At 41.2% G+C, this 17,891-nt stretch overlaps 1 protein-coding gene across 6 annotated transcripts in view; it reads right to left on the bottom strand.

Moving 5' to 3' along the window:
* Positions 1-17,891, bottom strand: part of GRAP2 (GRB2 related adaptor protein 2) — a 378,673-nt gene that overhangs the window by 93,767 nt on the left and 267,015 nt on the right. For 5 of the 6 annotated variants that reach the window (XM_077278043.1, XM_077278040.1, XM_077278041.1 and 2 more), the window contains exons 3-4: positions 15,461-15,552; positions 7,218-7,337 (exon numbers count right to left, since the gene is read on the bottom strand). In XM_077278043.1, coding sequence (XP_077134158.1) covers positions 7,218-7,337; positions 15,461-15,552 — 212 coding nt within the window. The remainder of the gene's footprint in view (positions 1-7,217; positions 7,338-15,460; positions 15,553-17,891) is intronic. The other variant, XM_077278045.1, reaches the window with a different exon arrangement.

The following is a 17,891-nucleotide window of genomic DNA, read 5'->3' as shown; positions in this document are numbered from 1 at the left end:
TATATATATATATATATTGTAGGGATTTCACTCACTCAGGTGCGACGGCTGACACTCAGGAGGCACGTTCCTTTAAAGTTCACAGGGTTTATTACGTCATAAACCACATGGAAAAATAACAGCAAACAAATAGCCTTAAGTTCAGGAAAAGCAAAACAAAGTGTCCAGTCCACCAGGCTCAGTTCTGTAGCCTTAACACACTCAGGAGGGTTTCACCTCCACACATATCCCCTGTGTTAAGCATTTGCCTGTCTTTTATAGAGCTAACCACACCCAGTAACCCATCACATGATTAGCCATGTGGTCTGACATCACCACAGGTCCTGGAACACACATATATACATGGTTATATACAACAAAGAAATACTCCGGGCTACATTACAGCAACAAGGCACTTATGTGGCACATACCTCCCGTCGACTACACACCCTTTAGCCATGCTACAATATATATATATATACCTATACTATGTGTAGACATTTATTCCATCTATTCTATTCTAACCTGTCAGTGTGATTTTACTGTACACCGCACTGAATTACCGGCTTTTCTATAGAACACCGCTGCGTATTTCTCGCAAGTCACACGCATGGTCCTTGTGTAATCTGTATTTTTCTCGCCCCCATAGACTTTCATTGGCGGATTTTTTGCGCAATGCGCTGACAAACGCAGCATGCTGCGATTGTCTACGGCCGTACAAGACTGTAAAATACTGATGCGTAAAATACGCCAGATAGGAGCTGGGCCATAGAGAATCATTGTACCGTGTGCAATGCGTAATTTCTGCGCCTCTCATACTTCCGAAAAACTCACTAGTGTGACGCCGGCCTAACTTGCTGATGGCTCGGTGGTGATCTTCTTAGAGAAAGCTGAAGGTGGGGCCTCCAACAGTACAATGATCCCAAAGCATACCTCTGAGGCCACCAATTGTAATGTCACCATAGTTGCGATTATCCGGCTCTCTCTATGCTCTATACATGATCTGGAAGTCTTTTTAAGGCCGGGGTCAACCTTGCGAGAAACTCACACGAGTCTCGCATCTCAATACCCGGCACTGCCGCCGGCTCTCGGGACTGGAGCATGCGGCTGCATATATTTCTATGCAGCTGAGCGCTCAGGTCCGAGTGCTGGCGGCAGTGCCAGGTATTGAGATCCGAGACTCGTGTGAGTTTCTCGCAAGTGTGATCCCGGCCTTACAATGAAAGCCCTTGTTCTGACACTCCATAGGCTTACATTTTAACCCCTTCACCCCCGGAGCTTTTTCCGTTTTTTCGTTTTCGTTTTTCGCTCCCCTCCTTCCCAGAACCATAACTTTTTAATTTTTCCATCAATATGGCCATGTGAGGGCTTATTTTTTGTGGGACGAGATGTACTTTTGAACGATACCATTGGTTTTACCATGCCGTGTAACAGAAAACAGGAAAAAAATTCCAAGTGTGATGAAATTGCAAAAAAAGTGCAATCTCACACTTGTTTTTTGTTTGGCTTTTTTGCTAGGTTCACCAAATGCTAAAACTAACCTGCCATTATGATTCTAAAGGTCATTACGAGTTCATAGACATCTAACATGTCTAGGTTATTTTTTATCTAAGTGGTGGAAAAAAATTCCAAAGTTTGAAAAAAAAAAATAAAATTGCGCGATTTTCCGATACCCGTAGCGTCTCCATATTTCGTGATCTGGGGTCAGGTGAGGGCTTATTTTTTGCGTGCCGAGCTGATGTTTTTAATGATACAATTTTGGTGTAGATACGTTCTTTTGATCGCCCGTTATTGCATTTTAATGCAATGTCGTGGCGACCAAAAAAACGTAATTTTGGCGTTTTGATTTTTTTTCTCGCTACGCCATTTAGCGGTCAGGTTAATCCTTTGTTTTTATTGATAGATCGGGCGATTCTGAACACGGCGATACCAAATATGTGTAGGTTTGATTTTTTTTAAATTCTTTTATTTTGATTGGGGCGAAAGGGGGGTGATTTAAACTTTTATATATTTTTTATTTTTTTTATATTTTTAAACACTTTTTTTTTAGTTTTGGCATGCTTCAATAGCCTCCATAGGAGGCTAGAAGCATGCACAACACGATCCCCTCTGCTACATAGAGGTGAAGTACAGATCACCTCTATGTAGTAGAAATGGTCGTGTACTTTGAACGCCGACCACAGGGTGGCGCTCAAAGCATTCGGCCATCAACAACCATAGAGGTCTCAAGGAGATCTCTGGTTGTTATGGCAATGCACCGCTGACCCCCAATCATGTGACGGGGGTCAGCGGTGCGAGCACTTCCGGCCGTGCGGCCGGGAGCGCCAGTTAAATGCCGCTGTCAGTGCTTGACGGCGGCATTTAACTAGTTAATGGGCGCTGGCGGATCGCGATTCCGCTCGCGCTCATTGCGCGCACATGTCAGCTGTACAAAACAGCTGACATGTCGCGGCTTTAAGGTGGGCTCACCGCCGGAGCCCACCTTAAAGCAGGGGATCTGCCAGCTGACGTACTATTCCGTCAGCTGGCAGAAAGGGGTTAAAAGTCACTTCTGGGTCATGCAGAGCGCAGCGTGACCTGGAGAGTGTGTAGAGGGGTGACATCACTGAAAAGAGGAGAACAGCACCAGATCCTGGAGAAGGCAGTGGAAGGTGAGTAGATGAATATACTCACATTAATAATATGCATTGAAGTGCTTCTTTAAAACCATTTTTGAAGATTCCGGTCTTAACCCCTTAACCCCCAGGCCATTTTCCGTTTTCGCGTTTTCGTATTTTGCTCCCCTTTTTCCCAGAGCCATAACTTTTTTTTATTATTTTTGTGTCAAAATAGCCAAGTGAGGGCTTATTTTTTGCGGGACAAGTTGTACTGTTGAACGACACCATTGGTTTTAACATATCGTGTACTGGAAAATGGGGGAAAAAAAATCAAAGTGCGGTGCAATTCCACAGTTTTTTTTTTTTTTACCAGGTTCAATAAATGCTAAATCTGACCTGCCATTATAATTCTTCAGGTCATTATGACTTCATGGACACCAAACATGTCTAGGTTATTTTTTATTTACCGTATTTTTAGTACTATAAGACACACTTTTTTCCTCCCAAAATGTGGAGGGAAATGGGGGTGCGTCTTATAGTCCAGATGTATGGGCTCTGGCTGTGGTGAGGAAATGGGGGAGTGGTTTCGGTGGAGCATCGGGTCACAGGAGGCTGGAGCCGGCGACTCCGGCTAACTCCTGTGCCCACTGCTAAAGAGAAATGAATATGCACTGCATTCCATGCCCATGGGCGTGGAGGACAATGCATATTCATTTTTCTGGCATCCCTGGTACAAATGGCCCTATTCTGTTGCAGGAATGTTGGTTCCATCCTTTTTCTTTTATAATTGGCCCCATCCTGTTCCTGGTATCCATGGCCCCATCAGGAAAGTTTAAAAAAAGCAAAACATTACACTCACATACACGGCGCTCCCTTGCAGCATCCTGCTCCGGTGCCAGCAGCTGCTTAATGCTTGTAAGCAATGTATGGCAGGGACGTCATGCGCTGCTCACAAGCAGAGCAAGCTCAGCTGCCAGAATACTCACCGGGACAGTTTATCGCAGAGAGTGGTGAGTATCCATTCCTCTTCAGTAGCGTGCTGCTTTGAGGAAGCAGCACGCGTTGGGCAGAGCTAGGGCATGCTGACTTAGTAAGTATGTTTAGATATTTGTGCGGTATTTGTTGAGATACTTGGTGACTGTCAGTTCACCATGGGGGCTTGTTCACAAATGTAATCCTTATTTGGCTTATTTCTGCCTTAGTATTTTGTTACAAACATATTCTGAGTGTTTGCATGTATGTTTGAGCCTCTGATGGACTGCCTCCACTCTGGTGATCTATGACTTCATACATTGATTCATGCATTGTTTATATTTTGTATACAGTTGTGGCCAAAAGTATTGACACCCCTGCAATTCTGTCAGATAATACTCAGTTTCTTCCTGAAAATGATTGCAAACACAAATTCTTTGGTATTATTATCTTCATTTAATTTGTCTTAAATGAAAAAACACAAAAAGAATTGTTCTAAAGCCAAATTGGATATAATTCCACACCAAACATAAAAAAGGGGGTGGACAAAAGTATTGGCACTGTTCGAAAAATCATGTGATGCTTCTCTAATTTGTGTAATGAACAGCTCCTGTAACTTACCTGTGGCACCTAACAGGTGTTGCCAATAACTAAATCACACTTGCAGCCAGTTGACATGGATTAAAGTTGACTCAACCTCTGTCCTGTCCTTGTGTGTACCACATTGAGCATGGAGAAAAGAAAGAAGACCAAAGAACTGTCTGAGGACTTGAGAAACCAAATTGTGAGGAAGCATGAGCAATCTCAAGGCTACAAGTCCATCTCCAAAGACCTGAATGTTCCTGTGTCTACCGTGCGCAGTGTCATCAAGAAGTTTAAAGCCCATGGCACTGTGGCTAACCTCCCTAGATGTGGACGGAAAAGAAAAATTGACAAGAGATTTAAACGCAAGATTGTGCGGATGTTGGATAAAGAACCTTGACTAAGATCCAAACAAGTTCAAGCTGCCCTGCAGTCCGAGGGTACAACAGTGTCAACCCGTACTATCCGTCATCATCTGAATGAAAAGGGACTGTATGGTAGGAGACCCAGAAAGACCCCACTTCTTACCCCGAGACATAAAAAAGCCAGGCTGGAGTTTACCAAAACTTACCTGAAAAAGCCTAAAACGTTTTGGAAGAATGTTCTCTGGTCAGATGAGACAAAAGTAGAGCTTTTTGGGCAAAGGCATCAACATAGAGTTTACAGGAGAAAAAAAGAGGCATTCAAAGAAAAGAACACGGTCCCTACAGTCAAACATGGCGGAGGTTCCCTGATGTTTTGGGGTTGCTTTGCTGCCTCTGGCACTGGACTGCTTGACCGTGTGCATGGCATTATGAAGTCTGAAGACTACCAACAAATTTTGCAGCATAATGTAGTGCCCAGTGTGAGAAAGCTGGGTCTCCCCATGGGTCTTCCAGCAGGACAATGACCCAAACACACACTTCAAAAAGCACTAGAAAATGGTTTGAGAGAAAGCACTGGAGACTTCTAAGGTGGCCAGCAATGAGTCCAGACCTGAATCCCATAGAACACCTGTGGAGAGATCTAAAAATGACAGTTTGGAGAAGGCACCCTTCAAATATCAGGGACCTGGAGCAGTTTGCCAAAGAAGAATGGTCTAAAATTCCAGCAGAGCATTGTAAGAAACTCATTGATGGTTACCGGAAGCGGTTGGTCGCAGTTATTTTGGCTAAAGGTTGTGCAACCAAGTATTAGGCTGAGGGTGCCAATACTTTTGTCTGGCCCATTTTTGGAGTTTTGTGTGAAATGATCAATGTTTTGCTTTTTGCTTCATTCTCTTTTGTGTTTTTTTCATTTAAGACAAATTAAATGAAGATAATAATACCAAAGAATTTGTGATTGCAATCATTTTCAGGAAGAAACTGAGTATTATCTGACAGAATTGCAGGGGTGTGAATACTTTTGGCCACAACTGTATATGACAATTGTAAGGTGGGTATTTATATATGATTTGATTCTCAGGGAGATTGATCAGTTGGCTTACTACAGTTATTTGAACATTTCATTATTATATCACATAGCCTGTTAGACACCTAGTATTTTTTTTTCCAGCCATGGACATTTGACATCATTCTCCCTGGAAATCCTTTCATTGCCTCTTTTAAACCAGATCTATCATGTGCTCACAATATTGACAGCCTTTATAATAATTTTTGAAGATTTTTGTAATTTTGCACATTTCCTATTTTACTTGCCTTTCATTGTCTTGCATGTCGCTTCATCGTGATTTTAATTGTTTTTAATTGTACTTTTTGTCTGTCTTGGCATTGTTGTTGTAATAAAGCCTCTTTCTATTTATCATTGCCTTGTGTGCACTATATTTTGCGTTCTTTTTCTATACTATTTATAACTCTGGTTGCGCATTGAGTAGCATCTGGCTGTATGGTGTAGTTGTATTTTATTAAGTGGTGCCCACCTTCTTTCCATTTCAAGAAATGCTCAATTGCTATGAATGCCAAGCACTGGGTGGCGCTCATAGCAATCTGGCTATGACAACCATAGAGGGCGAGATTTCCGGCGTGCTTCCCGGAAGCACAACTTAAATGCCTCTATCAGAGATTGACAGTGGCATTTAATGGGTTAACAGCAGCGGGTGGATTGCGATTCCACCCATGGCTATTAGAGGCACATGTCAGCTGTTCAAAACAGCTGACATTTTCCGGGAAAAATGTGGGCTCAGCGCCGGAACCCACATCAAAGGGAGGGAGTCCTACGTGGGCATATTATTACGTCCAATGTCGGAAGGGGTTAAAGGGAAACATTAGCATAGGAATTGGGACATTATAAATGCTTTTTTTAAAGCATAAATTTAAGTTAATTACATTATACAGGTCTGGTTAGCCAGGGAGTTTAATCATACATAGGTTAATGCTGCTGGGTTGGAGGGCATGGGGGACCTGACAGGTTTCCTTTAAGCTTTTTTTTACACCAGAGAACATCTTAAAGGGAGTCTGTCAGTAGGTTTTTCCTATGTACTCTGAGAGCAGCAGAATGTAGGGGCTGAGACATTGATTTCAGGGATGTGTCACTTTTTAGGCTGTGTGCTGTTGTTTCAAGGCAATGAGTGTTTTATCAAAAAAAGATTATCAATAGAGGACTAGGTGTCCCGTACCTCCTGGTCCATCTACTCCCCCCCACTGATTAGCAGCTTACTGTCACTATGCAATGTACACAGAAAGCTGCCAATGAGTGGTTTGGGCAGGGTCATCTTCCTGAGCTGTGATAGATCTACAGCACAGAAAACTCTATTTGTATCACAACTGCTGCACCCAGTAAGCCAAGTGATATATCACTGGAATCAGGGTCCCTTTCCCCACATTATGCTGCTCTCAGATGAGTTAGCAAAAACCTGGTGACAGATTCCCTTTAAGAAGTTTTGGCCCAATTTTCCTGTGTGAATGGTGCAGTAGTGAGCACCAATCCTCAGACTATGAAGAAAGCATCGGTCACACAGACTGGGTGGGATCTGAATGTTGTGGCTATGATATGGACCCAATAAGGTATACTGTATTTCTCTTATGGAAAATGTGACGAACTTGTACAAGTTGCAAACTTTAGTTTATATATTCCTGTAAAAAGTGTGATGGAGTCATGGCAGAAACATACCTGACTGAGATGGAAAACTCCCCTTTAGATGTTTGACTGGCACGGATGATGAAATACCCGACTTGCTTGCTCATGAGGATGTTCTCGGCTTCGATACGGCTGATGTTTTCACAATACCAACTGTCATGTCAGAAGGAAAAGATTATTTCTTCATATAAAACATATGCATCAATCAACATGGTGTGTGCCAATGTATAGTCTATATCCTAAAGTAATGATATGCAGTGAAGGTAAATGGGGACAGTATGTTTGCCAGACATTTGCAGTTTGACGAAACACATTTTCTGTTGCATTTTAAAGATATCAGCTAATTTGCACAAACTAATTTATTAAAAAAAAGCTTTATTCATCCATAATTCACTCAGTGTTAATACACGGCACCTAATGATTCATCAAAGTCATACTGGACCAATACATGCCTAATTATGCGCATAAAGAAGCTAATTTTGCTGCCTGGTGACTTTCTATTGGAAAGGCCTAAACATGCCACACATTAGCTGCAATCTGGTTTTTAATGTATAATCTAGACTTACATAATGAAATGCACTATAAATTTGAGGCCTCGGGCCAGAATTAAAGCTTCCATCGGATATATTTTGGAGATGTTCCAATCTACGGTGGCTGGCACACCAGCCCGGGTTATTAATCAGACATTTCCACAGGATGTTCAGCGCTGTAAGGTTACTACCGCAGTCAGTGAATTATTCTCGTACCATTACTTTTATTACTGTTATTTTTTTTCCTGTGTGTGCTCACCGGTGGGTTGATTAAACTATTTTTATCCAATGGTGAACGTAAGATTTATATATTTGCATCGACACAAAGATATGTACAGAATCCACATCACATGGGTTGCATATACTCAATCGGTATGAATATCAATGACCACATGACTGTACCGTAACAATAAGACCTCGTATACACAGCATGGCCATGGGCACTGAACTTCAGGGGTTAGAAATGCCATTGGTTCAATGGTTGGGTCCCCCAACACAGGGGCCTAGGAGGTAAGGAGGCCCATTTACAGCTCCACAGTAGGTAGAATTGTGCAGTATGATGAGTTATTGCACTGCAAAAGTCTCATACATTGTTATTGCGCAGGGGCCTTCTTCTGTCAGGGTCCGCCCTTCAGAATTTATACAATGAGTTATGGAGTCTGTTGTGAATTCTGCTCTTGAGTTCCCTCCGGTGGTTGTTGGTAGTAATGCAGTTGTCCCTGGGTTGCAATCCTGGGCAGGTGTCCCTGCTGATTGCAGCTCTGACTGGGATATTTAGGTGTGCTGGATTCATTAGCCCTTGCCAGTTGTCCATTTTTCTTGGAGGTTTTGCATCTCTGTCTGGTTCCTCCTGCCCTGCTACCAAATCAGCAAAGATAAGTGTCTGGTTTTGTTTCTTCAGCACACATGCTGTGTGCTTTACAATTCAGTACTATTTAAGTTTTTTTCTTGTCCAGCTTAGACTGTGTTTGGATATCTCAGTCAATTTGGATTCTCAGGAGATGCAGATATACATTCCATGTCTTTAGTTAGATAGTGGAATTTTTGTATTATCTGCTGTGGATATTTTTAGGGTTTTAATACTGACCGCTTAGTATTCTGTCCTATCCTTTCCTATTTAGCTAGCGTGGCCTCTTTTGCTAAATCCTGATTTCTGCCTGCGTGTGTCTTTCCTCTATTACTCACAGTCAATATTTGTGGGGGGCTGCCTATCCTTTGGGGTTCTGCTCTGAGGCAAGATAGAATTCCCATTTCCATCTATAGGGGCATTTAGTCCTCCGGCTGTGTCGAGGTGTCTAGGATGTGTTAGGTACACCCCACGGCTACTTCTAGTTGCGGTGACAGTTTAGGGTTTGCGGTCAGTATAGGTTCCACCTACTCCTGAGAAAGTCTCATGCGGCTCCAAGGTCACCGGATCATAACAGGAGTCCCTAGAAGTTATGGACATACTGTAATACTGTACCTCACTAGGCCACCGTATCATAGAAAGATTGTTCCTCGGGATAAATGCCTTTATAAAATGGCCTCCAATGGAGCATTGCGTAATGTGAAATGGGAGATAGACAGAGGTAGATTAGGGCCCATATGCTTTTCTTTTTGGAAGACGTGCTATGGAATCCTAAAACTCAGACTGTAATATAGCCACTACCATAAACTCAAAAGGTAGGGACTCCAAGGTGCCACGATGATATCTACAAGTCTTGGATATTGTGACTGCACCTCGACTCCAATATTTCACTAGGTCACCAGTCACCTTGCATCCATTACTGGAGATCTTGCTATGTCCTGTGGTGGTCCCAAGAATAGTTTTTTCCATAAGGTCAGTTTCACACATCTATCTTCAACAATGTGAGTACCGACCATGGTGTTTAGATCAGCCGCTGGACTCATGGCCAGAATTTCCAGGACTCATATAATTTTACAAGTTTGTTGAGTTCATACTTGGATTGTGAAAGTTGAGTGTATGGAAACGGACTAAGGAATGTCTTAGTATGTGCGTTGCAGCTGTGGAGATAGGACAATTTTGCCATGACATATGGATAATATTGTGTCTCGGTGGGGCCCTAACCTTTGTTCACCTGGACCTGTGAAGATAGGATAGTGATGCCTGTGGTGTGTTGGGTTTCCTAAATTTGATACCATAAATATTATTACAATCCTAGCACTATGGGGTGGGGTGTGGGAAATTAATACTGTTATTTTGTATGCCAGTCTTCATCCAAAGTTTGTTGGAGAAAGATGCACCAAATTCCATTCCTAGACTGGAGTACATTCCTGCTATAATTTACCCTACTTTTATGGCACAAATTTTGGTGAACCAATTGGGTTGCACAAAGACACCGCCCTACAATTAACCTCCACTCGATTTTCCAAATTGTTTTTGAAATGATGTAAAAAAAACACTCAAAATTTTCAATTGTTTCTCCAGCTTTCTAGTGAAAAGTGCATGATAAGTCAGCCCCTACATATGCAAAGGAAATAGATAAGTTACAGGTGCTACTCACAAAATTAGAATATCATCAAAAAGTTAATTTATTTCACTTCTTCAATACAAAAAGTGAAACTCATATATTAGATGCAGTCATCACAAACAGAGTGATCTATTTCAAGTGTTTATTTCTGTTTGTGTTGATGATTATAGCTTACAGCCAATGAAAACCCAAAAGTCATTATGTCAGTAAATTAGAAAATATAGCAAAAAACACCTGCACAGGCTTCCTAAGCATTTAAAAAGGTCCCTTAGTCTGATTCAGTAGGCTCCACAATTATAGGAAAAACTAAAGACAAGTGATGAGTACATTCACCTGACAAGAAGAGATTCCCAACTTTTATATATACTTTTTATATGAGTTTCACTTTTTGTATTGAAGAACTGAAATAAATTAACTTTTTGATGATATTCTAATTTTGTGAGTAGAACCTGTATGTATGGACATATGAGGGTTTTTTTTGCAATGAGTAAAGCCAAAGTAGATGAGTTTATTGCTCGCAGTCATCCTGACTCCTGCTGGAAAAGGCAGTCGAAGCTTGTGGGCCCCAATGCAGAATCTCCAACATGGATCCCAACTATCATGGGTTTTAACAGTATTGGTCTTCTCATATGAGACCTATGGGATCCCCTACATATCAGGGACTAGGTGCAACTGCAACCCCTGCTCCTGCTATAGTGACGCCCCTGTGCACAAGACTTTATTAGCCACACAATGGAGCCACCTTCAGGTGTGTATTTTGTAAAAACCCAGTCCTGGTATCCTATTAAAAGTGGAGTCTTCGGCGATATAGAAAACAAATCCTGATTGTTTTCATCCTCATGGAATAGGATTTAGCCACTTGTATAATATCTTGTTTACTGCTGTACTAATAGGAGCCTATTAGGAGTAACCATTTGAAAAAAAAATGTTTAGAATGAAATTCAGAAAAACATTCAGTGTTTTTAGATTGCCTTTTGTTTGTAGCAGTGTGAAATTACCACTTAAATGAGAACATTACCTGGATAATGAAATCACGCTAATAACAGAGAAGTCAAAACACACTTAGCAGTGGAGCAGGCACGGTGGAGGCATCGCATCAAATACTACGCCACTCGCAAGTATGTTCTTCTATGGTAAATATTAACATACACTAGCCACACGATGACACAGTAACTCCTTCCCACAAAACCTTATTTTGAATGTTTTTTTGCATTCAGGATTTTTTTCAGTTTTTAATTATACAGGTATCAGACAAGTGTATGAGAATTTAGATAAGTTAATTAGTTCACCTCATTTTCGCATTTGACCTATATAATCTATTAGCTATTAGGAGAAATTGATAAAATGCATTTGATGTGCTGGTAATTTGCTTTTGATGAACCAAAGGAAATAATTCACTCATTACATTCACTGCACATTGGAGAATAGAGCAGATTATTACACCTACTACTTGTCACAGGGATACCGTGACAGAGTGGTTTTCTCTATTTCAGGGGTCAGAAGAGTGCAACGTTTGGCTACACGCATGCCTGCACTGGTTGGATCTACTTTTCTTTTCAGTTAGATGTGCAGATCTCCCTTGTTCTTTTGTTGCAAGTGTTAAGCAGTTCTGTTTGTCCCCTAAAGCTTTCTGTCCTGGTTATCTCAGCTGTTCTGATTTCTCCACTCCCCTCTGGTATAAATAGATATATATATGTATATATATATATATACGTATATATATATATATATATATATATATCTGGTATAAATAAATAAATAGATGTCTTCTAGGAGTCGTCTGTAGATTGCTGTTTGGAAGATTGTTTGGTGTCTTGCTTTTCTTTATGTCCCATTTGGTTTTCCTAATCCTCCCTTTCACTTTATACCTTTCTGTAGTCTGGGTGCGCATTGAGTCATTGCTATTTCTTTTACCCTTCTCTGTTTCCCTTTGTGTTTAGATCATAGAGCAGGACTAATGTTCCTGCTGCCCCATGCACTAGCCAGGGCCATGCTTAGGGTAAGACAGGGATAGGAACGTGATCGCTGCACGGGGTGAAAAACCTGTCTAAGAACATCAGGGAGCTCAGGGTTGCACAGGGCAAATTTCAAGGGTTGCTCCCTTATCTTTCCATAGTGGCAGTGGTCCCATTCCCATCCATCTTGCCATGCGCCATCTGGCTCCTTGGTGGAGAATGGCATCCAAGGACTACCCCAGAGTGGTGCTTGATATCTACCAGCAGCCATCTCAAGTCTCACCTCACCATCAGAGGGCTGCTAAATACTCGATAGGCACTAAGCCCCACCCCTCTGGGGAAAGCCTGGTCCATCACACAGAGGGTCTACAGCCGCCAGCATGACATTATCACTGGTCACTACCCAAGCTAAGAGGTGAGCACTTATACCAGAGGGGAGTGGACAAATCAGAACAGCTGAGATAAGACAGGATGAAAAGGTTTATGAGACAAACAGAACTTAACTCTTGCAACAAAAGAACAAGGAAAAGCTGCACAGCTAACTAGAAAGTAGATCCAGTCAGTTCAGTTGTGCATGTAGCCAAATGCTGCGATCTTCTGACCCCTGAAATAGAGGAGACCACTCTCTGTCATGGTATCCCAGTGACACTACCACTCGTTAGTGAAGAAAGCATACAGGCATATGGGTCGTTGCATCATACCATACTTTTACTATCGTTCATGATTAGGGCCATCTACGTTCATCATAGTGTTGCTAAATTTTAAGGGTAAGTGAACCCAATGTTTTTTTCATGTGGATTCTGCTCCCAAACTCACCAGAAAAAATCCCCAGAAAACACTCAAAAGAATGAACACAGGCATTTTTATGTAAAAACCACATGTGCACATGTTCAGTCTTTTAGATGCTCTAATTAGTGATGAGCGAGTGTACTCGTTGCTCGGATTTTCCCGAGCACGCTCGGGTGACCTCCGAGTATTTGTTATTGCTCGGAGATATAGTTTACATCGCCTCAGTTGCATGATTTACGGCTTCCAGATGCGCTGAATACATGTGAGGAATGCCTGTTTGTTAGGGAATTCCCACATGTATTCAGAGTATCTGGAAGCCATAAATCATGCAACTGAGGCGATGAAAACCATATCTTCTAGCAATAACAAATACTCGGAGGTCACCCGAGCAACGAGTATCACTCATCACTAGCTCTAATGTATAGTCTATACCAGGGGTGTCAAACTGCATTCCTCGAGGGCCTCAAACCATGCGTGTTTTCAAGATTTCCTTAGCATTGCACAAGGTGCAGGAATCATTATCTGTGTAGGTGGTTAAATTATCACCTGTGCAATACAAGGAAATCCTGAAAACATGACCTGGTTGCGGCCCTCGAGGAATGCAGTTTGACACCCCTGGTCTATACTGTCCAATGCAAGTCCGTGGGAAGGCTCAATAGATAACCAAAAGATGTTTTGAGCATTTTGACAGCACGTTTGCTTGAAAAACAGCTAGTGGTTTCTTCATTGCGGAATGGAGACAATTTCTATACATTTTTTTATCAGTTGAAAATAAACCACAAAAATGCTGAATAGACAGTAAACATTTTTTTTTTAAAGTCTTAGGACCAAAAAAATGGTGGGAAAAAAAAAACCACTTCAGGAGAAAAAAACACGCCCGTGTTTCCTGAAGGGTCTTCCTCTTAATAAATCTGGTGGATTTGCCTCCCTGAAAAAATCTTAGGCAACCAATTTAACATGCCTCTTAATGAATCAGGACCATATGATGAGTTTTCTGCACCTCTGTGTGCCACTGCATAAATCTTACTCAAGGCTTTAACTGGAGTAAGACTCCTGGTGTAAGGAATGTCACAGCCCATAATGTATTAGCTGTGACGTGCGACCCCAGTTCCACTCATTTTGGTGGAGTTAAGTGAAACTGGTGTGAAAATGCCAGAAGTTGCTAAGTTTTTGTACAATGCAAAAATTTGGTGACTTTACAAGGCAACTTTAGCTGGAATTCTGGTGAAATTGCTTTGACGATTTGGGGTCTTAACCTTGGCACCTGATGATCACAGCCACCTTTCAATATCGTAATCTAATACCATCTTTGGGCTTAAACACTAAAAAGAAAAGCACAAGGTGTATGGGAAACTATTCAAGTGTCAAGTAGCGCAAGTAGCAAGCCTGTGTAAGAAACCACATAAAAGGTATACTCGAATGATGAGGAAAAGATTCCCTGAGGAAGAAATTCATGTTCTTTTGAAAGGCATTGGATTATTACTGTTTGTTGGCCAGTAACGGCTTGAGAGTTAGCGGTGACGCCACATGCTTAGGACTCGCTTTACTTCTTGCATGTTGACCGTGCAATCTGGACATTTTAGCCTAAACCAGCGATGCTGGTGGAAACTAAATAAGGATGTCCCTGTGGATGACAACTCTTGAAGCTATGCAAGTACATGCAAGAACTATGAAGGATTTAGCTCTACAGGCAAATAGAGAAAATGTACCCATAGAATGTATTGCACACGGTGAATGCGCACGGTTCAGTGATCACATGCGGATTCACCTGCGTTCAATAGACGGCAGGGCTGCCTCTTCCGGATTGTCTGCACATACCCTTTGTGATATTAGTGGCTGAATTGCCCCTGGCGGTTACTGCATTATGTATTTGGGGTACTATTTTGCTTCTGCTTGTATTATTATCGGCACAGTTCCGTTTTCTATCCACCTTGAGCTTTTGTTTTTAGTGCTCAGGAGCATGGATATTATTTCAGTAGGATATATTTTGTAGATGGGGTACAGATATCTGTTATTATCTGAAGCTGCTTTCACTGTGTTTTAAGGGTGCACACCTGTGGCCTGCTCACATAAAACAAAAAGTTATTATGGCTTCCTATTCACTTGTTCCAGGTGCACAGAATGCCAAATCTCTGAGGAGCTGCAATTTTAATGACGAGTTACTTTAAAACCTGTGTGCAAGTGTATCTAGAAGAATTGATGCTATTTTAAAGGCAAAAGGCGGTCACACCAAATATTGATGTCATTTAGATTTCTCTTTTTTTTCATTCACTTTACATTTTGTTGATTGATAAAAATAAAATATTAACCCTTCTATTTTTGAAAGCATTTTTATTTTGCAGCATTTGTCCCCACCTGCGTAAAACATTTGCACAGGACTGTATAAATTTGTAATGCAGGAGCTGGTCTCTAACTAATGCTGCCCCTGGTCCAGGAAGTATGATGTATATGACAGGTTCCCTTTAACCTTTAATTAATTATAGTCAACTGTCTGTGTGCGCACGTGGGATTTACTGCTAAACACTACAAACCTTGGCGATTGCATTTCCACGTAGTTTTTTGGAACATATCCCTCATTGCCCCTTAGTTCTGCTTTGAACCAGTTATCATCTGCACCAAGGATCTGTTGAGAGAAATGAATATATTATACACATAGAATTCCCATGTTATTTCAATAAGAAAAACCTACCACAGCAAAAATGCAACTAAAAAACTTCAATTACATAAAAATGCTTTAACCATAGACAAACATACAGGTGCTTCTCACAAAATTAGAATATCATCAAAAAGTTAATTTTTTTCAGTTCTTCAATACAAAAAGTGAAACTCATATATTCTATAGAGTCATTACAAACAGAGCGATCGATTTCAAGTATTTATTTCTATTTATGTTGATGATTATGGCTTACAGCTAATGAAATCCCAAAAGTCATTATCTCAGTAAATTACAATAATTAACAAAAAACACCTGCAAAGGCTTCCTAAGTGTTTAAAATGGTCCTTTAGTCTGTTTCAGTAGCTCCGCAATCATGGGGAAGACTGCTGACTTGACAAGCATATTAATGGAAGGTTGAGTGGAAGGAAAAAGTGTGGTAGAAAAAGGAGCACAAGCAACCGGGATAACCCCAGCCTTGAAAGGATTGTTAAGAAAAGACCATTCAAAAATTTGGGGGAGATTCACAAGGAGTGGACTGCTGTTGGAGTCAATGCTTCACGAGCCACCACACAGAGTCGTATCCAGGACATGGGCTACAAGTGTCGCATTCCTTGTGTCAGCCACTCATGACCAATAGACAATGCCAGAAGCCTCTTACCTGGGCCAAGGAGAAAAAGAACTGGACTGTTGCTCGGTGGTCCAAGGTGTTGTTTTCAGATGAAATTAAATTTTGCAATTCATTTGGAAATCAAGGTCACAGAGTCTGGAGGAAGAGTGGAGAGGCCACAATCCAAGCTGCTTGAGGTCTAGTGTGAAGTTTCCACAATCAGTGATGGTTTGGGGAGCCATGTCATCTGCTGGTGTAGGTCCACTGTGTTTTATCAAGACCAAAGTCAGCACAGCCGTCTACCAGGAAATTTTAGAGCACTTCATGCTTCCCTCTGCCGACAAGCTTTTTGGAGATGGAAATTTCATTCTCCAGCAGGACTTGGAACCTGTCCACACTGCCAAAAGTACCAATACCTGGTTTAAAAACAACAGTATCACTGTGCTTGATTGGCCAGCAAACTCGCCTCACCGTAACCCTATAGAGAATCTATGGAGTATTGTAAAGAGGAAGATGAGAGACACAAGATCCAACAATGCAGACGAGCTGAAGACTGCTATCAAAGCAACCTGGGCTTCCATAACACCTCAGCAGTGCCACAGGCTGATCACCTCCATGCCACACCGCATTGATACAGTAAGTGATGCAAAAGGAGCCCCGACCAAGTATTGAGTGCATTTACTGAACATACATTTCAGTAGGCCAACATTTTGGATTTTAAAATCATTTTTCAAGCTGGTGTTATAAAGTATTCTAAATTACTGAGATAATGACTTTTGGGTTTTCATTGCTGTAAGCCATAATCATCAACATTGACAGAAATAAACACTTGAAATAGATCACTCTGTAATGACTCTATATAATATATGAGTTTCACTTTTTGTATTGAAGACCTGAAATAAATTAAGCTTTTGATGATATCCTAATTTTGTGAGAAGAACCTGTATATTAACGTTCAACACACGACTTCTTCCATACCTGTTTGTTGATTCAAATGAGGCATAAAATAAAAAGGTTTCTCATTATGCTTGGTCATTAGGGGAGATAAACATTTATTTTGAAATTCAAATTTACTGGACTAAACAGCGGCATGACCCCCCTTTCTGAGATAGGCATTTCATTTATATAGCTTTCCATGCACAGGTGGTTGAAGACTTGGACTCCTTTCTTGCTCTGAATTTATTCACATAGAGGTTCGCTGACACAAGCTAAGGAGACAGGTTAGGACCGTCCTGACAGGGTACACCTTGCTGCAGTGGGATGGCTTTTATGCTTTTTGATCAATATAGTGTTCATTTAGTACCTTACGTTATTTACATGTACTATTACTATTTACTTATTTACTTACTATAAGGTATATGCTCATTTTGATTTTTTTTCCCTTGTAATTTGCTGGCAGTATGGTGCAATACTGTAAAAACAGTAGTAGCTCAAAATAAACATTATAAATGCAGTATTCTGGGTACAGAATCTTTTTGGGATGACATACATTCAATCTACTGTCATATTTATAGTCATTCATAGATATATTTACTTTAACTCCTTTCCAACATTGGGCGTAATAGTACACCGATGTCAGACTTCCTCCCTTTGTTGTGGGTTCCAGCGCTGTTTTGAACAGCTGACATGTGCCTCTAACAGCAGTGGGTGGAATCGTGATCCACCTGCGGCTGTTAACTAGTTAAATGCTGCTGTCAAA

Source organism: Ranitomeya variabilis, chromosome 8, assembly GCF_051348905.1.
Source record: "Ranitomeya variabilis isolate aRanVar5 chromosome 8, aRanVar5.hap1, whole genome shotgun sequence".
Lineage (NCBI taxonomy): Eukaryota > Metazoa > Chordata > Amphibia > Anura > Dendrobatidae > Ranitomeya > Ranitomeya variabilis.
Note: the sequence above shows the minus strand (reverse complement) of the source record. Positions and strands in the feature narration are given on the sequence as shown.